Source organism: Thermobia domestica, chromosome 2 (assembly GCF_964235325.1).
Source record: "Thermobia domestica chromosome 2, izTheDome1.hap1.1, whole genome shotgun sequence".
NCBI classification, from domain to species: Eukaryota; Metazoa; Arthropoda; class Insecta; order Zygentoma; family Lepismatidae; genus Thermobia; species Thermobia domestica.
In genome coordinates this window covers 296,145,089-296,170,083 of record NC_137455.1, presented here as the reverse complement: position 1 = coordinate 296,170,083, position 24,995 = coordinate 296,145,089, and the positions used below count along the sequence as shown (strand labels likewise).

Here is a 24,995-nt window from a genome sequence, read left to right as displayed (position 1 = left end):
AATATTATATGGCATTATTAGTGCGTTTGAAGGAAGAAATTCCCTTTTAAAAAAACACCCCAAATGAAGAAGAAAAAAGTGCTCTGTCACCAAGATAATGCACCGTGTGACAAGTTGATCGCAACAATGCCAAAGTTACACGAATTGTACTTTGAATTGTTTTCGCATCTATCGTACTCTCCGGATCTGGCTCCCAGCGTTACTACCTGTTTGTAGACCTAAGAAAATGCTCCAGCGAAAGAGATTGAGCTCCACTAAAGAAGTGATTGTCGAAACTGAAGCCTACTTTGAGGCCGAAGATAAATCATTCTACAAAAAAGGCATCGAAATGTTAGAGAAGCGTTGGGATGAATTTATCACTATTGAAGGAGACTATGTTAATAAATAAAGTCGAATTTTGTCTAAAAGTTGCCTTTTTATTGATCATCCTACGAACTTATTGAATGATGAGTTACATAATTTGTTTAACGTATTACTTCATCCAAGATAATCTCCTTTCTTCTGAGAGACGTCACTTAAGGCTGCGAAGACGTTCTAAGTTCTCAGGTGGTGCTATCAAATAAGAGCGCTTCAGGATGTAGTTATAGCTTTTACAGCACAAATTATGACTCGCCTACTGCATCTGTCCGTACATAAGAATATGCCATGTTCATCAACATAGTCCACTTTCTTTAAGTATTTTCTCTTCTTATCATTATAACAAAATATCCTGATAGAATAGTTAAAGATAATCCTTCCTTACCTGGTTTCATTTGTCTCTTTGTCAACATAACTAGCTCTGTAAAATCCCACAAGGGACTCTCCTAAACGCCCCTCATATTGTATATATAGCATATATCTTTTCCCTTTTTGTAAAGGATTTAGCAACTGTAGTTGAAAGAAATCCTTGCTTACATCAAAAGACTGATTAGTTATTGGCACAAATTCACCTATAAAATAGAACAAAATAATCTGTAAATACGGACACAATTTTATTCATATTTCTGGTAAAATATTGCCTTATACTTCAGATTTTTTTAAATCTCTTTCAGTATCAATAATAAATATTGAATATTTTACTTATTCATTTAAATTCAGTTTTAATAGTATTTTCGCTTTCTTATGACATGTAAATTATTATTTGCTTTCACCACATGTTCTATATTTCGAGCATTTTCAAAACAACTCCTTTAATTTGAGTCATAAGTTAGCCTTTGAATATTTCCAACCTCATTAATTAAATTGTTAAATTGTTCATCTAAATATTTTCTTTTCGTTTTCTCTTTCTAACATGCAAACAGAGAAAGTTAAATTTCTAATTTTTGTTTTAACATTTATATTTCGCACACACAAAAAAAATGTGATTTTACTTCAATCTGATCAATAATTGGAATGTACAGTCCACGAAAAAAGTTCTTTCCTTCGATAAAATTAGTTTCGTTAGTAAACTTCAGAACGAAAGGACAATTTTAGTACAGTTTTTAGTGAATTAGAAAGATTGTAATTTTCTGTACATACGACCCAAAATATTTATTTTTAAAATTTATTTATCTCAAAATAAACTTTACAAACGGAAGAAACTTTTGTCGCTGGCTGTACAAGGGTAAGTTAATATACTTACATTTAGAAGATAATCTACAGATAGATAGATTAGCATACAAAATAATACCATACTTATTTAAAGGTTAGAATGTGCACTGATATCAGTCTATCTAGGTATCTAGAGATTCCAATACACAGTGCTTTTTTAATAATTCTAAAATTTGAATATGTATGGAGTGGACCATTTATCTTGATACGATCTTGCAACTTTTAAACTAATGGACAATAGACGCTGAAAGTATACTAGCAGAGGGACATCGTTTGATACACTCTGCGATACCACGAGGTTAACAGTGTTGCCAACTCTACATAAAGTTCTATTTTTTCAAACGGCACAAATTTCAATTTTATATGTAAAAAAACAAACATAAAACACTATATTTGCCATATAGTGTTTCAAAATAAAGACGCTACAGTACCATAGAGAGCCAAATATGATGGCCTCTAGAACAGCAATAACGCATATGAGATAGGCAAAATAATGCATTTTCAAAATGCTTTAGTGTCTAATACTATGATCATGATATTATCGATTTGGAATGAATGCGTACGCACAAAGTTACAAAAGATTGAAAATTCAACTTTTCTTCAAAAGCATTTATTTCGAAAAAACTGCTTAGGTATGTATCTCATCCAATCATATAGATCGTTTTGAATAGACGTTAATATCAAAATGATATCTACACCAATTTGATATCTCAACCCACTTTTGGAAATGTGGTAAAAGGTGTTAACGTATGCAACACCGCTTAAAAATTATATAATTCCAAGAACATACTGTAATTACACCTACAAAAAGTATTGTTGTAATGTTATAGAAGCAAAGTAAATCAAAAATTGTTTTGTTAAGTTTCCACAACTATGCCATTTTAAGCAATATATAAAAGTTTATCATTTTTTGTATGTCCCGAATGGTTTGAGATCTCAAATTGCTATAAACGACATTATGGCCTTTATGTCTATTGAGAAACATATAAGTAATTCACTATCATACTTATTTAAACACGTATTTGAAATGAAGTCCTTTGAAAGAAGCCAAATTTTCAATTCCTTCTAATTTGTTTGTACTTGTTCGAAATAGATTGAATAATGAGCGTAGTATTCGACATTAAGATACTTTGAATGTGCGTTATCCCGTTCGTATCACTTGCGTTATTACTAATGTCCGGATTTGTATGTAATTACATATTTTTTTTCCTTCATATGTACGTTGGTCAAATCCTTAAATGTTTGTGATTCACACCTGTAGGGTGCTTCAACTCAAGTTTCATATTACATATTTTTACATATTTTGACCAATATTACATATTTCTATGGTTTCTACATATTTTTTTACATAAAATTGTCTTAAAATTTTGCGTTTACTGAAATTTTAATTTAAAATAAAAATAAATAAACTCTCCAACTGTGCAAGGCTTGCATCTAGATTCAATTTTGTCATGTCTATCTTTTCGTTTCTTTACCGGAAGATAAACCTCTCTCTTTTTTTTATTTATCAAACCATGTTTCGCAGATTTTTCGCCGATAACAAAAGAAATATAAGAAGAAACAAGTAAAAATCCTCCCTCCGGGGTACATTAGCAGCGCCCTTTATTCTCAACTCTGGAGGAAGACAGATCACGTGCCTGACAAGCGACTGGCCAGAAAATTCTTAAAATGAAGTCTATTTGATTGTTATCGGAGGTCGGACGGGAAAAAAGATGAAAGCAAATCCTGCAATTCAAGTTAAAACTGCATGCTAGTGTGCTTTCAGGAATTTACTGCAAAAGTTCGTTCCAAGAAGCTGGCGACAATGCCAATATCATAGCAGGTAACCTAAGCTTTCAAAGAACTTTGCTTGTTCAACTGAATGACAGGAGGACAGTACTCTAGTATTGCAGTTGCAAAACGCACGTGTTCTATATTGACCGTCGAAGTTAGAAATGGCCTCGGTTGCCTCAACTCTATCTGCGAAATTGCGGTCGTGGGTGACTATCGATGATGCGTTTACTACGGACGGTAACGTGGTGTTGTGCCAAGTATGTGATAAAAAAAAAGAAAGAAAATTGGATGTTCAATGAAATCTCAGTTAGAACAACATGTACGAAGTGCACTCAATGCAAGAAATAAAAATTTGCGAACTGCAAAAAAACAAGTACTCTTGACACAAATGCATTAAGATACTTCAGTGAGTGAGATTTTCAAATACTTGTGCCAAGCAATGATAGCAGCAAACATTCCTTGGAACAAAGTTCAAGTACCAAAATACCGGGCTTTTCTGGAGAAGTACTGCAAGCGTCGAATTCCTGACGAATTCATTCTTCGAAAGTGTTATCTCCAAGTTTGTTATAGGGAAGCTATAGATACCATTAGGGCAGAAATAGGTAGGTCATATATTTGGATTTCTGTGGACGAAACAACAGACGTTTTGGGACGTTATGTAGCAAATTTAGTGATTGAAAAGTTAAGTGAAGATGTTCCATCTAAATCCTATCTTATTGCGAGTAAATTGCTGGAAACCACGAATCATTCCAGGATTGCTCGCTTTGTAAATGATCTTAAAGTGTTGTGGCCGGGAGGAGTTCAGGAAGAAAAAGTCTTTGTTCTCTATACAGACAGTGCAGCGTACATGTTAAAAGCGGCTAGAGCACTTACAGTTTTTTACCCTCACTTAATTCATTTCACCTGTATGACCCATACTCTTCAGTGTGTTGAAGAAGAGGTGAGAGACAACTTTTGCGAAGTAAATCAACTAGTTTCTTCCACGAAAAAAATGTTTGTTATGGCGCCACAACATGTTCAAGTTTACAGAAATCAACTGCTAGTCTTGCCACTTCCTCCGGAGCCTGTGCTAACGCGATGGGGCACTTGGATACAGGCAGTACATTTCTACAATGAACATTTTCAAAAAATTAAGCCTGTTGTTCATTCATTTCCATCGGAGTCTGCTGTGTCAGTTGGCATTGCTCAGAAACTGTTTAATGACTCAAAAGTAGCCTGTGATATCGCATACATAGACAGCAATTTTGGTTGGCTACCTACAAGCATTAAAAAGCTAGAGACAGTTGGGCGGCCTCTTCCGGAATCCATGGAAATCATTGAGGATGTAAAGATACTGCTGCAAGGTGTGTGTGGAGATGTAGGAGAAAAAGTTCGAAAGAAACTAAATGCAGTGCTGGAAAGAAACCCGGGTTACGACAGCCTATTGGCAGTGTGTGAGATTCTCAGTGGTGAAAAAAGAACCCCCCCTGAAGATATTTCCCCCAACTACATCCCCCTGTTGAAATACGCTCCTGTTACCTCATGTGATGTGGAGAGATCATTCTCTGCATACAAGAATATTTTATTCGATCGCCGACAAAATTTTACTTCTGATCATTTGGAAATGTACCTTGTAACCTATTGTGCAACAACACACAGTTGAACTGCACATCTTTTGTAGATACTTGATTTCAAATTAAAAATGTTCATTAGTGAAAATATTCTTCAATCTTAGTTCAGCTGGTATTGTTTAAAATATATAGGACTGCTTTTCCCTGCATGAAATAAATATATATAAAACAATACATTTCGTCTTAAGTTGGTTTTAGTATTTAAATTTGTATATTGCGTATAATTCATTTCAAAATTGGGCCATGGTGACGGATGCATATTGAGTGTAAAAGGTTCTAGATTTGAAACGGGACCACATCCACACCACATGAGATTTTTGACAAATGCCATATGCATTGCTTTTCTCGGGGTTCTCCTGTTTCTCCCTAGCTGATTCACATCTTCATTCATTCTAGTCTGATTTTTATTATCCTACTATCAGTCACGTCAGTGACGTATGGCTGTCTCAGGGTATGCCTAGCAATGTCACCTGCCGGTATTTGCATGGTATAACATTTCAGAGATTATTGTCCATTAGTTTAAAAAGTTACAAGGGCGTATCAAGAAAAATAGTCAACCCTATGCCTATATCTTGCACATTTAGATATTACATTAAAGAGTACGTACATTTAATACATTTAAAGATAAGAATTTGTAGATGTTTTAATTTGTTTAAAGATTAAACCACACTATGTTAATATGTTCAAAAATTGAAACTATACACTATATATATATATATATATATATATATATATATATATATATATATATATATATATATATATATATATATATATATATGTGTGTGTGTGTGTGTGTGTGTGTGTGTGTGTGTGTGTGTGTAGTGTAAAATTAATCTGTTTTAGAAATTAGAATTAAAATAGCATGTATCAGATATTTTCTTCTACAGTGTGACAATCAAGGTGTTAGACTATTTACAAAAATATTATGAAGATATGCTAACCTAGAGACAGGTTTGTAAATTCAATATAAATAAAGATAATTTTCATTCTTACTTCTACTAGATATATTAACAACATAATCAATATTTAAATTTGAGATTCCCATTTGAGAAAGTTTTTAGGGTATAAAGAAAAAAAGTATTACACAAAACGGCACACATTATATTCAAGGATATTCCATAATTTTGAATATAGGTAATTGGAATAAATATACCTTAGAAACTCTTTCTCAAGAGCGCCGCAATATTAAACTATATATATTAATAAGTAAATGTATTTCTACTTAATCTACACGCTTACCCGTTTCCACATCCGTTAGCAGGACTGTATCGTTGAATATCTTAAGTTGTTTGCTGTGTAGTGTGATGTTGCTGGTCTCTTCTTGTGCCTTCATTCGAATCCAAACTTGGCCTTCAATCGTGAAATTTCTATCCGTGAAATGAGTGGCGATACGTATCTTGTAGTGTTCTGGGAGAATTGACTTCGGAAGGCGATAGACACCAAATAAATCATCAGATGACGACGATGAAGCTAGCGTAGCGGTAAGAATGATGGTTAAATATTGAAAGAAAACTTTGATATATTTTTTCTCGAAAGTTGCCATGTTTTCTTCCAATTAAAACTAGAAAGAAAGAATAATATGCTACTGAAGTCATGGTTGGATTGTCTTAAATAAAATTATATAAGAGTTAAATATAAAGACCCAGGGTGTTTAATTATTTTTATCGCGGTTTGAGACAGCACCAGATCCAATAGCTTATGATATAGGGTCTATATCCGAATAATATTTTCAACTTCCAAGGTATTTTCATTTCGGTATATGGCTTTTATCTCCCATCTGTGTGGAATTCATACTAAGCCTGTACCTCACACCATTTATGATTTAATATTATGATAAGAAGAGGTTAAGAGTATCATAATACTGTTTATTCTTAATGAATCAAAAGGTGCTAGATACCGACCGATGTTGCCACCAAAACCATACATCTTAATTTAATCAGTGTGAGTGTCCCAGAAGCTGTTATTTCCAACTGCAATGATGAAGGTCCTTCTCTTTTCCTCGAAATGAAAATTTTAAAGGGTTAATTTTACTGTTTTCTCCTTCTTGTTTATTAAAATGTTCATTAGTTCGTAAAAATGAATTTATATAATATATAAATATAATGTTACTTAAATTTAAACTATGAATATTAAAAGTAATATTAAAGTAAGAGAATTTAACTTTTAAAATGATGGAAAGCATTTAAATACATCTGAGAAAGAAATCAATTAAATCGAATCCTTAAAATCCTTTTTTATTTGAAATCAAAAAAGAACAATCAGGCCTATTTCCCTATGTATGTTAATAGGCAGAGGAATTACGTGTCGCCACGTTTGGCCTAATCCTCGTTTCACCTAACCAATTATCTGACACTTGTATGACAGATAAATGATAAGATTTGTGTTCGCCATTTTAGGCGGAAAAAGGATCCTCGTTTGGCCTAATCCTCGTTACGCCTAAAATGGCGGACAATAAGAAAAAATCGTGGAAATTCAACCAGAGGGAAATTATATAAGAGAAAATTCCCTAGTATATAAAAATTAAGAAATGCAAAATATATAGATTAATATTATATTAACTATTTTCGAGGAGTTAGGATTACCAAAACTCCTTTATGTATTTACTAGGACCATGGATATATACGAATATTATGAGTAGGTGAAGAGCAAAACCCGTTAAATTCACATTTTAAAATTTGTGACAAATCGAGAAAAACTGTTTAAACACGTCATAATTGTAAAATAACATTATAAACTAGAGAACATTAAAAAATTAAGAATAATGTGAGTGTTGGTCTGTCGAAAGCTGTATAATCACACTAGTCTGTGAATTGCGTTATTGAAAAAAATAGTTCGGAATTAACAGGTTTTGCGTATGTAAATGGAAATAACAGTTTTTGCATCTGGACGAGCGGCCATTTTTGTTGAGGCTCAAGATACAAAACCTATCAAAAAGAAAGGAAGTCAGTCAGAAATCAGTATTATGCCTACTAAAATATTAAGGGGGAGGGGAATGTATTATCAACTATATATTCCAGAAGATTGGCACAAATGAATATGGATACATAAATGCTACATTAATTTTATTCTAGATTGAAAACAATGGATCCAAATGTGCAAAAAAATGAATTATGTAACCTCCTCTCCATCATCATCTACTAAATGGAAATCCATATCGTCGTCGTCCTCTGGTGCATCACCATTTTCTCGGTTTTCTATTCCTCAAAAACTACTTTGTAAAACGTGAGCTTTGAGCTGCTTTCAATCGTCAAACCCTTCGTAACTACAAGCGGAGTTAATTATACGTATCCGTATACATTTCTAAACTGAATGACTACCGTATATTTTGGAAGAGTTTGTAACCTTTTATGGATTAACATAGGGCGAATATTAATTTGCCAATTATCCCAATGTGTGAATTTGAAATATAGCAAAACAAAATGTGCAAATGTTGAGTTTGAGCAAAACAGTGGCAGAAAGAGAATCAGAAATGGTAAATAAGTGGCAAAAATTTTTAACACGTTGTACCAGAAGCATGTTGTAATTTTGAATGATAACTGACACAAGACATTTTAAGAAAGAGGTTCTGCTGAAGCTGAAGAGACCGTTTAGAGAAGAACCTGATCCAACAATGTTCTGTTCAAAGTAAAGAGTTACCCTGAAATACAAAACAAACGGCTTTTAACCATAAATAGTCCACTCACCTTGTCTTTTTGGCCACATTTCGTTTCCAGTTTTTCATGTGTCTTCTTCGTTTTCTAGACAATTTTGGTGTTGTCTGATAACAAAATTATGATCATCGCTGCTTAGAGTATCGTTTTCTTTCGATTTTGCGTGCATTTGTCTAGTAATTATTAAAGAAAACCAAATAAGCACAGAAGTTTCACGAACAGTTAGGTTAAGACGTATAATGTCTCCGTTTTCAGTCCAGGGTGCGCGGTGGCTCAGTAGTAGAGCATTCACCTTGGGTGTTTGGAGTCCCTGGTTCGATCCCAGCTCGCGCCATGTGGACTTTGTGGTGGGCAAACACCGTGCTCGTGGGTTTTCTCGGGGTTTTCCCGTTTCCTCCCACTTTCTTCATTCCACCATTTCATTCATTTCTCATCATCACCGTCTCCTTTAGCCTAACCGGCATAACCGTGGGACGTAAAACTAAAGATTTCATTTTCCTTTTTTTTTTCAATTTTCAGTCCAAAAATAAAAAAATAATGAAAGCACACACTTCAAATTCTGCCAAATAAAATTTCGAATGATTTACAAAAAAATGCAATAAATATTCAGATTACTGAATTAATCCTATAGAGTACGAAACCTCAAAATGTTTGAAATATGGCATTAACCGGGTTTGATTCTGCTTTTCTCATTAGGTTATTTGCAGGTTTGGGATTTAACAGTTTGTGAAACTGAATATGGAAGAGGGATTTAACTGGTTTTGCATCTGTATTTCTCAGTTCTTCACATAGTAGGGAATATTTTTTTCGATAATTTCCCTCCAGTTTTATCTCCACGATTTTTTTATAGTCCACCATTTTAGGCAAAACGAGGATTAGGCCGAACGAGTATCCTTATTTCGCCTAAAATGGCGGACATAAAGCTTATCTTTTATCTGTCATAAAAATGTCAGATGATTGGTTAGGCGAAACGAGGATTAGGCCAAACGATGCAAGATCGAGGAATTAAGATGACCTAGGTATTTAACATTCTTAATATATATATATATATATATATATATATATATATATATATATATATATATATATATATATATATATATATATATATATATATATACACATACATATACAGTGATTATGTTTGTAACTCTCAATCTCTTGAACCACCCGGTCGATCTCGATCAAATTTTCCACATTGATAAGATTCTGGTCTGGAAATGTTTTAAGCTATTCGCTTTGATGGTAGAACTTATGGGAGGGGGAGATAGAAAAAATAAATAAACTTAGTAACTCTTGAACCGCCAGACCAATCTCGATCAACTTTTCAACATAGATGAGGTTTGACACTGTTATGGATTTACCATTTCACTTTGACGGAACAACGTAGACGAAGGGGAGGAGGGATATTTTATATATAATATATATAATATACATATAATAAAAATTAAAGTGACTAGGTTTGTGACTTGTTAACTCTTGAACCACCCGGCCAATCTGAATCAAATTTTCAACATAGATGAGAATTGGGACTGGAAAGTTTTTTATAATTTCACCTTGACGGTCGAACATAGTGGAGAAGGAGGGGAGGGAGAGGTATATTTATGAAAATAAATAAAACTTAACTCTTGAACCACCAGACCCACCTCGATCAAATTTTCATCGTAGACTATGTTCAGACCTGAGATGGTTTTGTCATATCACTTTGACGGTAATCGATGCTAGTATATACACACACACACACACACACACACACATATATATATATATATATATATATATATATATATATATATATATATATATATATATATATATATATATATATACAGGGTGATTCAAAATGATGTGAACGATAAGGAAACGTTCTATAAGTGATAATACTCTATCAACAATGAAATCTCTAACGAAATACTTTCAATATTATCCCCAAGTTTTGTTTCTAACGAGTGTAGTAGTTTAAAATATATCCGCTAGGTGGCAGACTGATTAGTTCCAAGATGGCTGCCTGTTGTGTGGAGAGAGCATTTTGCGTTTTACAGTTTCACGTTTGTCGGTCTGTTGGTAGTATTCAACGCGAGTTCCGCACAAAATTTCATAAAGATCCACCATCAAAGAACTCCATACGAAAGGGGTATGACAAATTCAACAGAACGGGTTGCATTTGTAAAGAAAAATTGCCCGGTAGGCCGTCCACTTCTGAGGCAGATGTCGAAAGGGTTCGAACCAGTTTTCAACTCAGCTCACAAAAGTCAACAAGGAGAGTTAGCAAAAGAGTTTTAAATGCCTCAAACAACTGTTTGGCGTGCAGTGTGTAAACATTTAAAGATGTATCCATATCGAGTGCAGTTGTTACAACACTTAACACCTACTGATCACATGTGTCGCAAGACTTTTTGTGAGTTATTTCAAGAGTTGTGCAGTGTTGATGATTTTTTGGACAAACTTTGTTTCAGTGATGAGGCTACGTTCCATGTGACAGGAAGAGTGAATAAACAAAATGTTCGTATTTGGGGAACTGAGAAGCCTCACCAAATCTGAAATTGTGGGTGATTCACCGAAGACGAATGTGTTTTGTGCAATTTCAACTTCGAAAGTTTATGGTCCGTACTTCTTTGACGAAGAAACTGTGACTGGACAAACATTTCTACAAATGCTTACTACGTGGCTTATGCCACAGCTCGAACATGACAGTGAAAACTTCATCTATTAATTGGATGGAGCTCCATGTCACTTTCGTCACAATGTCAGAAATTTCCTCAACAACAGGCTGCCACACCGCTGGATTGGGCGGTCAGGTAAAGATGATTATCAGCTTTTACGTTGGCCACCAAGATCACCGGACTTAACCCCCTGCGATTTTTTCTGTAGGGACATCTAAAAGACATTGTCTTCAAACCCCCTCTTCCCCAAGATGTGAATGAACTGAAAGAGCGCATCACTGCTGCAATGCAAACTGTTAATGCAAACATGTCGAAACGGGTCTGGGCGGAATTGGAATACCGAATAGATGTATGCAGGGTAACAAAGGGGGCCCATATAGAACCTTTGTGATGTACTATTTTCATTTTTCTTTATCACAAAAACTTGGAGAGTTTTAGGATTTAACTATAAGATTTGAAGCTATTTTGATGATTAATAAAAGAGTTATTAAGGAGTTGTAGTTGTTCACATAATTTTGAATCACGCTGTATATATCGTAAGGTAAGTTGGTATCTACGCGCTGTTTCAAAGTTTTATCGTCAGAATAAGCATAGTTAATGTATGAGATGAGGTGAATTTCTTGCATGTTAGAAGAGATGAAAAATTTACATTTTCAAATAATAATATGCAATCATTTATTCACTAATAATTTGAAGAGAATCAATTCATTCATTTATTAGATATTAGTACTTCGTTTTAAGCATTTAATCGAACCGTTCGAGTGCATTAAAAAATGCTAAACGTTAAAGCAGTTATTTTTTTTTAAAACGACTTACTGACTTGCAGGTAACATTTATTAAGCGCCTGAGTATTTCAAACGATTAAATAATTTGAATCGTAAGAGTTTTAATTTCCGAATCGATAATGTTTTAAATGTGAGAGAAGAAATCTTGAGAAATATGAAAGGAAACTATTACATAAATTGTTGCAAGAAGTGTTCCTTGAAGTGCACTCGTGTAGCAAAATACTAAATTAGTTCCCAAACTATTATTTCTCGCGTGTGAGCAGTGTCTTAGAAATCCTAAAATAGACACTAAGATAGCACCAAGTTAAAAATTTACTGCACAAATATGGACACATAGTAAGTCACCGAAGTCGCATGAGAGTCGGTAAGTTTGAGAAAACAAACAATAATTCACATTTCATGAGATTGGGCGAGAGGTTTCAGATATTGCAAATAAGTCTTATAATGTGAGAAGCAATGTTAACTTTTTCATATACTTAATCGTACTGTACAAACATTATGCATTTTTCTTAGAACTTTAGTATTTGTTCTTAATTCCTTTGTGCTCTGAACTCCCCATTTGAGATCGTAAATGAGCACATTTGTAACTGCTGGTATTCTATAACGTTATGCTCAAAAAATTTTCACGTGATCGATAGCAGTAATGACCAACTGGTGGCTCGCGAATGCTTCATCTGAACAATAAATAAAAAGAGAAAATGTAAAAGCGTTTTGATTATTAACGGTGTTGTTCTTTTTTCTCTTTTTCACTGCATCCTAAACAGAAGATGATACCTGGCCATTATATTAAATAGTATATGTGAATCGACACTTGTGGTTTAATTGTAAAAATATTTAATTTAGTCTTTTGTTACAGATCTCATTATTCAAAGTAAAGGCAATTGGTATCGAATGGATTTTTAGAAAAAATCAAAATTTATAGCGTTATTCTCAAATTTTCGTATATCAGACGCAAACTAGTCTAGACACATGAAACAAGAATCAGGATACGCACAATGAAATAAACATTTTAGAACATGCAATGGCAAATGCTCATTGATTGAATCGTTTCCTCAGGGGGGACAAGGAAGATGGGAAAGTAGCTCCTAACTATAATTTTTATTCTGTCCTGGCCCGTATTAATTATAAATTGCCCATCATTGATTACTTAGAAAAAGAAAGAAAAAAGATCGCTTTGATCCGTCGTTGAAATATAAGTGGAAAAACTTTTGTGATAAGCCTTGTATTAGATTTAATTACGTCATATGAAGCAGGGATGTCAAACCCAATATCTCAATAAGCTAAACAATCATCAATTTATCGTACATCGTCATTGCGCTAATTCTTTCAAAAACATTAGTATAATAAATATGTCTCCTTTAGCCCACAAGGTATGATCGAATATCACTAAACTGAAGAATTTATTTAATTTCATATTATCCCTACAATCACTAACTTCTGTTGTTATGTAATTACACACAACACATCAAAAATCCTTCTTTATCTTGATTATGTTCAAGACATCGACGTTCTGTCAACGAATTTTTCTTACTTGCTGGAACGTTGTTCCATACGTCATAAATATAGGACACAACTATACTAATGGAATATTAGGGAATATTTCACTTCCTATGGGAAAATCCCTTGCACTGCCAATAAAAGAATCTGAATCATGCATTTTTGGATAGAGCAATTACAAGTCTAAGACGATAACATGCCACCTCAGCTTGCATGGCTAGTAGTTTTGGAAATATTTACTTCCAAAGTTCATTTTCTCACACTTTCGACGGTCTGTAACTGAAACCAAGCGTTTCTGACGAAATGACGTCTGTTTCCTTTCTTGCTTCTATGAATAGATCCACCTCGCAAGTAGAGTAACATATATTTTGCAACACCCTGTACGTTTTGATCAATGGTCTAGTAATATACTAATGAAAAACGTGTAACTATACTTATATCAGTTCAGAACCCTCTCCCTTCCTTTCCAAGTCCTTCGCGTATATCCTAACATCACAAGCAAAATCTGAAATCTCACTTCTGATTGAGATATTTTGAGTTTTTTGGCGGAAAGAAGTCTCTCATATATTTTTTGATTCCTTTATTGATTTAAATATTGGAACATTTTGTACGGAATGGTTTCCTTTCTTTCCAAACTTGTAGTTCTCAAAGTACATAGGTAAACATACGCCCTTGATTTTTAAATAGTGTTTTCTACTGATTTTCAGTTACCAATCTTGACTGCACCTGTACGAGTAAGCCCAGGCTTGGTAAGAGTTTTGCCGAAAGGGATTATTAATCATTGTCAGGTCTTGATCGGGCAAGTATAGCAATTTGTGCAACAAATTTTAATTTGCATCACAAATTATTAGCATTTCGCATCAATGGAAATAGAAACTATTGATTTACCGTACTGTATTTTACTGTTTTACGTAGACATGAAATTTATGATAATGAAAAGTGGGACAAAAAGTTATTATTTTTTCATTCCATAGATACCTAAAATTGAATCTGATTTTGAATGTGTCCACCTGGAGCTTTGTATTAATTGCTAAATCCGTAATACCGTGAAAAAACGAGGAATTGGGATTTCGTAATCCAAGAAGTGATTCTATATCTCTTTTTTATGACAAAAACACAATAACTTAATTTTACAGAAATTAAATAAAGTTATTGTAATGAAGTAAACTATTAATTTCAAGTGAATATTGTCCACCAAAAATGCAACTCCAGATGGAAGGTGGTTCATGAAAAATTACCTCATGAAAATTAGCTATGTTTATTAGTTCGTAAATGCAATGTGTACTAGTATACGTATAATGAACATTTTATAAACATCAACGAAGGGCGAAGTATTTGAACATTTGGGAAACTCACTAGTGACAAAGAAACTAGCATAACACTTTACTGCAAATAATTCGTTATCTTGTAAGTGTACCTCATGTCCAAAATGATTGTCGCATATCTATAACTGTCTTCTTATATTAATTTAATTTGATAATGATTACTTTTAATACTGATACTATGTGTATAAACGGGAAATGAATATTTGTGGTAAATTTCATAGGAAAAGAATTATAAATACGAAAATTAGAATGAGTAAAACAAAATGTTGCTAAATGGACAAGAAAGTTTTATTTTCGTTTTATTGTTCTTATTTACTACTCTTTTAACATGAAATTTGCCACATTCATGTCTTTGCCGATTATACACATACTAACCTTATAAGAAATACCGGACGAATTCGTTTTCAAATTATATTGCTACAATAACATATTTATAGACATGCGACAATAATTTTGGACATGAGTGTATGTCTGAAAATGAATTTTGTTCTTCAATAAAATGTGGCATCAAGCACTTGAGATTGAAATAACCAAAAATATTTTACACAGCCCACAGCGTTAATAATTAGTTTCGGACTCAACTTTTTCGTTTCTGTTCTTTTTTTTTTTTTTTTTTTTTCCTTCTTTCTTTATTTATTCCAACATCCATTATTAAAGTTATTGGTGTGGAACATGCTGAAATAACTTAGAGTAATTTTCTTCTCTAAAAGCTTCGTACACTTTATCCACATTTTCACTTTTTTTTCGTAATATCGTACCATAGCCTGTTTATTTTCCATCACGTGTGTTGGGCGTTTTATACTTTTTATCATTACTTTTTGTGTGTGTAAATACTTAGTCATTTCCTTGTGTAACCTGAGTTTCACTTTCTATTTTTGATTTAAAAAAAATATGATATTGTATGCGGCTTTTTGTCATCTATAACTGCCTGGAAATAAAAATAAAAATGAAGTTCAGCTTATGTTAGCTACGTTCCTATAATCTTTACAGTTAGTCGCAATTGTTGTAAATCTGCCTTTTTCAATCTTTAGCAGATCCTACACGCTTACCGTATTTTGCGGACTATAAGGTGCACTTTTTTCTTCGAAAAATTGCCTCCAAAATTCAGGCACGTCTTATGCTCGAAATTAATATAAAAAAATGTCCAGTGTTTGATTTAAAATTCACCCAGTCTTAAAAATGGTCATATATTCGATGCAGCGGGAAACCTATCTAGCTGGTAATATTGGATTCAACTGGTAGCAGCAGTGCACTAATGCGACGAACATGAGTTGTGGGGAATTCACAAGCCCTTTTTTTCTTTTTTAGTTTGGCATTGCAATCTAATAATAAAAATGGTAAAAATGTTACGGTATTTTAAAAAAATGCTTAAAAATTAATGTGAGTATTATAGTCAGTAAAATACTTTTATATCATTCTCTAGGCCTATATATTATTGCCTCAATACTATTGACAATCCAACAATGCTAACCACTTTCTTGGCATTGATCCTACACTGTCAATATTCTCTTCACCACGGGCAGTGCTCAGCCAAAACGGACCAAAATCTGTTGATAAAACGTAATCACAACACAATGACAATTTTCCTTTTAATTGTAGTATCATAAAATACACAAAAATCAAGTTACAATTAAAATTATGATTCACTCAAGCAAGAAAAAAGAAGACCAGATAACAATTATTATTTTAATTGTTTTCAGTATTCGTAGTCAATTCCATAGTTGTGATCAGTGTGAGAATTGACGAGGGAAATGCAAGGGATTTTCGCCTGACAAAAGTTTATCCTCTGAAGAAAATTTTCATCCCTAGTAGGAATAACTTTTTCACCTTCTAGATTTCTTTTTTACGAATGATTATGAAGATAGAAACAGGGAAAAAGACTTCTAGTTTGTGCAGAAATAACACTTTTATTTATGTGTGTAAACCTGGCCCCATCCACTCCCGCACTAATTTTAAAACATATGCTAAAAATTAGTGGCTAGTTAGTGCTGACGACCTGTAATGTTAAAAAGAAGTTTTGCTGTTACACAAACGACAGAAAACAAAAACAAAAATAAAATGGGTGGGACAAGGTTCACGCTAGCCCCACCCACTCAACCGATTGACATGAAACCCTTACACAAAGTTAGTTAGTGTTAAATTAGTACTGACGATACCGCAAAGAAAGAAAATTAGTGCTTTTATCAAAAGGCCAAAATATATTCGAGAATCAAATGGCGGCATCATCAAAGAAAACAATAGTTCCCTGATTTTTATGATAAGATATATGGCACTAATTTAATCCTCATGCGAACTTTGAACGAAAATCGAAAAAGACAAACTTTGTTTATAAACCTAAATTTGATGCTGTACGGTAACCAATTCACCAATTAAATTGATACTGAAGTATGGCTTCATCACCATTATGGCATTATCAAAGTAGGCCTAACAGTACTCTGTGAGGTTAATGTAGGGTGACCAACCGTCCCGTAAAAACGGGATTGTCCCGTTTTTTCACTACCATTCCCGGTGTCCCGAAAAAATCTCTCGGAACGCCAAAATGTCCCGTATTTACATACATTGGGTACGAAAAATCTTTCGAATCGTTAAAATTTCCTAATTTATATTATTATTTTCTAAGTTATGGGATTATATTGGAATATGTCTAATTACTGAACAACGTCATTACAACGTTTGCGATATTGGATGTGGTGGCTGCACTGTTTTCTCTCCTAGGCCTCCTCCTCTAACACGGAATGTACTTGAACTTGAACCCACAAAGTGGGGGTGATGTATACATTTTCTGAAAGCATGGGTCAAGGTAAGATCAAAACCGGTTACCAAAATTGGGGAGGTCTCAAGCATTCCGCTTGAGGGCAGCAAGTTACTCATTTTTATTAACACCTTTAAGCGTGTCTTAAAATCCGTTGCAACCCCGAAAAATCTGAAACGGTGGGACAAATATGAAAACAGAAGAAACATGTCTTTCATCATTTCAAAAGTATAACGTATCAAAGTAAAATAAATTGTCCCAAGGTTCCCCGCAGGGTCCCAGATGGGGTTCAACTCAAATTTTTTAAATGGAAAGGGAGGTCAAGTTGCATATCGTATGAAAGTTGGTGTTAAATAAAAGAAGATAAATCAAGTCGCGACTCTTTACGATAAGCCTGTGCAAAATAGCAGTGGGTCAAAATATCAACACAATCTTTATTGCGAAGTCTATGGCCACTCGTATGAATCTGAAACGGTGGAATATGTGTAGAAACAAAAACACGGATATGTCATTATTTCAAAAGTATAATGATTCAAAGTAAAAAGAAAAATGTTCCAGGTTCCCTCGCAGGGTCCCAGACGTGATCCAACTCAAAATGTTGAAATGGAAAGGGGTTCAAGTTGAGCATCGTATGAAAGCTTATGTTAAGTGAAAGAAGAGAAAACAAGTCTCGACTCTTGATGAAAAAGTCTATTACCACTCCTATTAATCTAATGCGGTAGTTCTACGTTCTAAGGCTTATGTCCTACAAATTTCAAAATTATCTTCCGTTTTGTAGTATTGTGAAAAGAAAAGGGGAAATAGAACGAGTGTCGCTTTAAATAACAACAGCCTATCTAGACCATTAAAAAAAAAATTAAAAGTGCTTATATATGGATCTATCATACTGAAGGGCTGACTACTGCAGGAAACATGTGTTAGTCGAACTCTTTAGTATGGCACTAATCACGCGTCAGATTCTGCATAAGGCCCCAAGTACTTATGGTACAGTCTTCAGAGTAATAATCGTAGCATTTTCCAGTTTCCAGAATAATTGTGAAACAAAATTTTCCGAAGTAATTATGCATGTTAAAGTTTCAGAAGTAATTTCTTTAACATAGTTCTATGTTGCAAGGTCTACATCTTCCATATACGAGGAAGGACCCAAAAGAAACCGGTCTTTCGTTCTAAAAAAAATAATAATTTATTACATTTGTTTTACAAAATTCTTTCAATCTCCGTCAAAGTACTCTCCATTAAATGCGGTTCATTTCTCCCATCTTCTTTCCCACCGTTTGAAGCACCTCTGGAACTCTGGAACTTTTATATCGTCGCGCTCTGCAAAAGGCAGCCTCTACACCATCAAAACATTTTCCTTTTAGAATTTGTTTAATTCTCGGAAAATGTTATCATGTTGGTCAAAAAGTTTGGATCACTTTCAATCTGATTTTTCAATTCCTGGCTCAAATTCAGAGGAATGATTTGATCTTGTGTGAGCAGGCGAGAAACAAACTTAGCTGCAACATGTCTCATTTGCAAAACCTCACGCTGGCACGAATTCCAACTCGCTCCTGCCTGTTTTGAAATATCATCGATCATAAAACGACAATCCTCGCTGATTTTGGGGCAGATTTGTTCGATTTTTCGTCGTTTCGAAATGATGAAGAGCACCCAGAACGAGCATGATCTTCAACACTCATCTCACCACACTTAAAGCACTCAAACCACTCAAAAAATTGTGTGTTGTTCATAGTATCCTTCTTGAAAGCCTGTTGAAGCATTTGGTAAGTTTTCGTTTCCGTTTTTCCAAGTAGGAAGCAAACACACTCCTTGTTCCTTTGAATCTGCCATAACGATTACACAGGCGGCAAACGAGAACAGTTGAGAAAAACAATAATGCGATCAAACGTTAACCTCCTACGCAGACGCCGCTTGGCCAACTGATCTGGGAAGGTCTCTACTAGACCCACCTAGCAGGAGAACTCTCTACTATGCCTAGGAACGGCAGCGCTCTTTCAGTCCGGTTTCTTTTCGGTCTACCCTCGTACAACGAACGATCTATATTGAAAGATTGTATCGTCCAAATACATAGAACGCTATACATTCTAAGGACTATGACCTCCAAGTATATGTGTATAGTATTTTAAAGTATAGGTTCTCAAACTTTCAGAACCATCGCCCAATTTGCAATATATATTGGGTCTATATACCTGTATATAATATAACAACCCCCTCAGCATTATAACATTTTATTTCGTTCAAACCGTTTCATATTTTCGATGTAAATAGCAACCTGTAATACGTTACTATTTATGTCGTTAAAATGTTGAAAAATTAGTGGTTAATACAGCAGAACTTGAATTTTCAATTATTTCCCGATTGCAGAATCACGAAAATTATTAACAGCTGTTTATTCTTAATTTCTTCAATAAACAGCCGCCTAGCCTATACCTAGATAGATTTAACCCCTCCCCTAGAACTCCTTCGTGGCTAAGCGGTTAGCAAACGCACCTTTCGCGTGGGAGATCCGGGTTCGATTCCCGGTGGGAGCTCATGTTTGGATTCCATGTTAATCAGTAGGTACCGTGTTATATAGCCTCGCTGCTGAAAGGGACGTTAAACTCACAATCAACTCAATTCCTCCTCACCTAAAAGGCTTTAGCGCTCATTGTGAGCGGTATCTCCCACTTCGGGAACTTATATTCTAAAGCTAATGTCTTCCAAATTGATAGTAGTTCTACGTTCTAAGGGTTATGTCTTACAAATTTTAAAATGATTTTCCTTTTTGTAATATTATGAAAAGAAAAGGAGAAACAGAACGAGGTCAAATAACAACAACCTATCTAGATCATAAAAAAATTAAAAGTGCTTATATATGGATCTACCATCTATATTGTGTACAATCAGGGGCGCACAAATGGGATGTCCCCGCTCCTCAAAACTTCTTAACTCAACATACATTTGCACAATTCTCAATAAAATCTATACTTGTTTAACCGGGAAATGAGTGATGTAGCATGAAAATTTGATCTTATACTTCATCTGTATTCTTTCGCTTATAAAAACAATCTAATTCTATTTTTTTTTTTTTTAATAAAAGTACTCGTCTTCTTAGGTGCAGAATAATACCCGTTCAATACTACATAGACGTAGTGGCGTATAGTATTGGACTTCCCCCTTAAAGCTTGGACCCCTCCCAGCAAAACGTTCTGGGTGTGCGCCTGTGTGCAACACAGAACTAGTTAGAACAAGGGTTTTCAAACTTTTTGCAATTGAGGCTCCCCTCAACCACCAAAATCTGGACGCGCCTCCCTTGTCAAAAATAAAATGTGCCAAGAATATAAATAGGTCTACATGTGTCCCTAAAAGAAAGAGTATCACTATGATAAACTATGCTTAATGTATTAATCACTAATGGAAACATCTCATTAAGGTGATCTACATTGTAAATACTGAGTACACCTTTTAATGTTATTAGCCGGCGTTAATTATAAATTGTGGTAAGTCAGATATATATGTTAAAATTGAAAAATGCGTGCAGAGAAGGAATTTAAATAATAAAAACCGGCACATTTAAATGTTGAGCAAAGTCAATGGGATGTGCGCCGCACAGTTTGAAACCCCAGAGTTAGAAAGAAAACTAGCTAGTTCACTTTAATGTGTCTCCAATGTCTTTTAGATTATGGTTCGCCAACTTTATGAGTAAAAGATGTCTTTTGATACTTATGTTCCAACCTTACTGAAAGTATATCACTTCAAATTCTACTCTTACAATACGTAGTATGATTTCCCTTCTCATACTGTTACATAAAGGTATCAAAAGTTAAGCAATAATTCTTAGAAAGTAATGCATCCGACAATAATTGACCTTCTCAATGAAAAGTAATAACTATATTAACTAAGCCAGAATTTTCCTCCCGGAAAAGAAAAGAAAGAAACGTAACTTCTATTCCGACCTTGAAAATATTATCACGTGTAAAAGTTATTCCGAAAAAAGGATCTGACGCTTGTGGGAAAACATATGAGAACCAGTTCTTCAAACATCGTCCCCACCTTTTCAAACTCTCCGCCGTACGCATTATAAATTTCCATACGTGTTTAAGGACGAGACTTCCTTTAACAAGGTTGCTTAAAAGAATGAAAGGGAAATCCCAAAGAGTAGCGACCTCCTCGTGTTTCATTGACAACGTCCTACAATTGTTTCAGGGTATTATCAGTATTGCCAGGCTCTATTTTAATATGAAGGATGATCTTGAAGCATCACGATAACTTCGCAATAATGAAGTAATTTTATGTGCGTTTCATAATACCTTACAACTCAACATATTGTGTGTTATTTCCAGCTTTATTTGCAGTGAAAAGACGATATGAAATTTTCGATTTGATTAAACGTTTTATGATTTTATGTATGTATTTTGTTATTTGTATATTTCGGCCATGTATATATTGTATACTTCGGCCATTTTATGTATTTCATTAGCTCTTCTCAGGTGCGCACTCAGAAACTTTGGTTGGGAGAGTTTAAGCTTCTTCACTACTTACATGTAGTATTAAACGGCTATTATTCTCCACCCGAAAAGGTAATAAGTAGTTGTGAAATACTTCCCTATATTTTGAGGAAACTGATAGAACTATATTTTTCTAAGAGAAAGACTACAGATGAAGTGTAACATCACATTTTCATGCTACATTGATCATTTTCCAGTTAAACAAGTATATTGAGATGGTACATATGTTGTTGAGTAATGCATGTTGAGTTCAGATGTTTTGGGAGGGGGTCCGAACCCGGTGGACCCCCCTGTGGGTGTATCCCTCATTCTTCTGGTAAGCATGTTAAGATATCGGATCGCTGAACCATTCTGAGCCAGATCGCGCATGATTATCTTTCGCTGTGAACATTCTACAGATATTGGTGATACTTCTAAGGAGCACTTTCTGAGCTTTCTACAGGCATTGATGGTGTAAGGAACGCTTGTTGATCGCTATTTCAATTCAGATGGATTGATTAATTCGATTTGACTTTAAGATCCCATTCTTGCATCAAGAATATATGAGACGTTGTATCGAGGCAAGCAAATCCCATCGGGACAGAGTCCTGAACTGTGGTTAGCGCACTTGTCTTTGACGCGTGAAGATCCGGGTTCGATTCCCGGCGGGAGCTTGTGTGTTTCAGATCGCACGTTAAGCTATAGGCCCAGATCTCACATAGCCTCGCTGCTGAAGGAGCGCTAAACTCGAAAATAACCAACAACCGGATCCTGAACTATACGTAAGGTTGGCTATGAGACAAGAGTTAAAGCTGTCTCGGCTAAAAATGATGTCGTGAAAGTGATATCTCGTCTTAGATAGTAATCCACTTCTATTGGAAGAACTCTGTCCCGTCTCAAAAAAGTGCATCTGTTTCTAGTGGAAGAGCTCTGTCTCATCTCGAAAAGTGCATCTATTTCTATTGGAAGAGGTCTGTCTCGTCTCGGAAAGTGTATCGGTTTCTATTCGAAGAGATCTGTCCCGTCTTGTTTCGTGTCACGCAAATTCTATCTTGTCTCGTTTGGTAGATAGTCCTAATAAAACGCATAAAAATCACCGACGTTAGCTACTTGGCCGCAGAAGGTCATATTAGAATTCAGAATATGAAGCTCTTCTTACAAAATCAAATATTGTAGAATGAAAAGCAGGGGCGGATCCAGGACCGACTTCTGGGGGGGGCGGTGTGTTGTCATACTGTCAATTTTAAGGGCTCCAAACTTTGGGATGGGTTTTATTTATATATATAAAATAAGAAAGTTTCCTCTTCTTGGGGGGACGATTGCCCCGATCGCCCCCCCCTGGATCCGCCCCTAATGAAAAGAATCCATCGTAGCGCTGAACACATACTATTCTTAATAAATTCTTGAAGCTGTTTTGATCTTATGATTTTATTTATTTTATTTATTTATTTATATATTTATTTTTTACAATTCCTATCATTAAAAGGAATCGAAATAAGAGGCAAAAAGATATTTTAATTTATAATTTCTTTCTACAGTATAAATTGTACACTGCTGAAACAATTGCTTCCAAAATCACAGAAATCATTATATTAATTCTTACTGGACTACTAGATGTACTCACTCTATTAAAAAACAAAAAAACGCAGGAGAATATGTACATAAAACTTGCATTATATATTCCCGGATATTCCGGAGCACAATAAAATCATTAAGACGAATTGATTGATTAAGACGGAAACTACAAAACGCATTATCTTGGTCAAATACGTCTACTTAGTCTGCTTGATGTAACTTGGCATTGAGCTCAAGACTTACACTACAATAGATATGCTTCACTGATTCTCCATTGTATTGTTTTGATTTATATTGAAGCAGTAACAATGAAATCATATTTTGACGTCTCATTGAAAGCAACTTTCAGGTAAGTCTTCTCCAATTACTGTACAGGCTGAAGCTTTTTTTTTTTTTTTTTTCAATTCGAAGCATTCTCAGCGGTTAAGAAGGATTAGGTAGAGGTTTGTCAATGAAAATACTTTTGATCGTAGAATGTGAAGTGTCTGCACATAGAAAATATGCATAAACTTAAGATGAAAGTAATGGGAAAACTGTAATTTGTAGTGCTTTTCTTTATAAAATGAAATGAAGTCTTTGAGTTTTATGTCCCACGGTTATGCCGGCTAGGCTAAAGGAGACGGTGATGATGAATGAAATGAGTAATGAATGAAATGAAGAAAGTGGGAGGAAACAGGAGAACCCCGAGAAAACTCACGCACACGGTGTTTGTCCACCATAAAGTTCACTTGGCGGGGGCCGGGATCGAACCAGGGACCCCAAGCACCAGAGGTCAACGCTCTATCACTGAGCCACCGCGGCCCTGCTTTTCTTTATTTCCCATACCGCAACATAATATACTTCATTAGCAATTATGTAACATCTAAGACATATAATCAATTGAGACAATAATGATTAATATTTTCATTACACTTAGTCAAAATCCGAAAGAATTAGATAGTGTTATAGAAAGGAGCAATGCCCGAATCACCATATAAAATACACAGCAGTCTAGAGCTCACCTTTGATACCAATCAGTGAATCTTGCAGAAGTGAATGAACGATTCCATCCGCTGGAACTTGGCAGTGGTTCTGCGATTGAACTGTTTGACTACCTGGACCAGACTTCACTTATAACACAACAACCAAACCAGAGTTTGGTTGATGAAGAAGGCAATTACAATGTATTTTTCTTATCTTCTTCTTATGTGAACGGACCAGTCAGAGAGCGGTGCACAAAGAAACAGTCGCAAGCGCTAGTTAAGAAAAAACGGGTTAATTTCCACCGATCTTTTTTTGCTCATTCTTTCTTTTCATCTTCTTTCCCCTCCTACCACCTCCATTCGTT

General features: G+C 34.7%; 1 protein-coding gene across 1 annotated transcript in view; it reads right to left on the bottom strand.

The window, feature by feature from the left end:
* Nucleotides 1–24,916, bottom strand: part of LOC145678595 (aminopeptidase N-like) — a 48,470-nt gene extending 23,554 nt beyond the window's left edge. The window contains exons 1-3 of the mRNA XM_081748934.1: nt 24,670–24,916; nt 6,195–6,516; nt 743–929 (exon numbers count right to left, since the gene is read on the bottom strand). Of these exons, the coding sequence (XP_081605060.1) occupies nt 743–929; nt 6,195–6,498 (491 nt within the window). The 5' untranslated portion in view covers nt 6,499–6,516; nt 24,670–24,916. The remainder of the gene's footprint in view (nt 1–742; nt 930–6,194; nt 6,517–24,669) is intronic.
* Nucleotides 24,917–24,995: the final 79 nt, after the last annotated feature.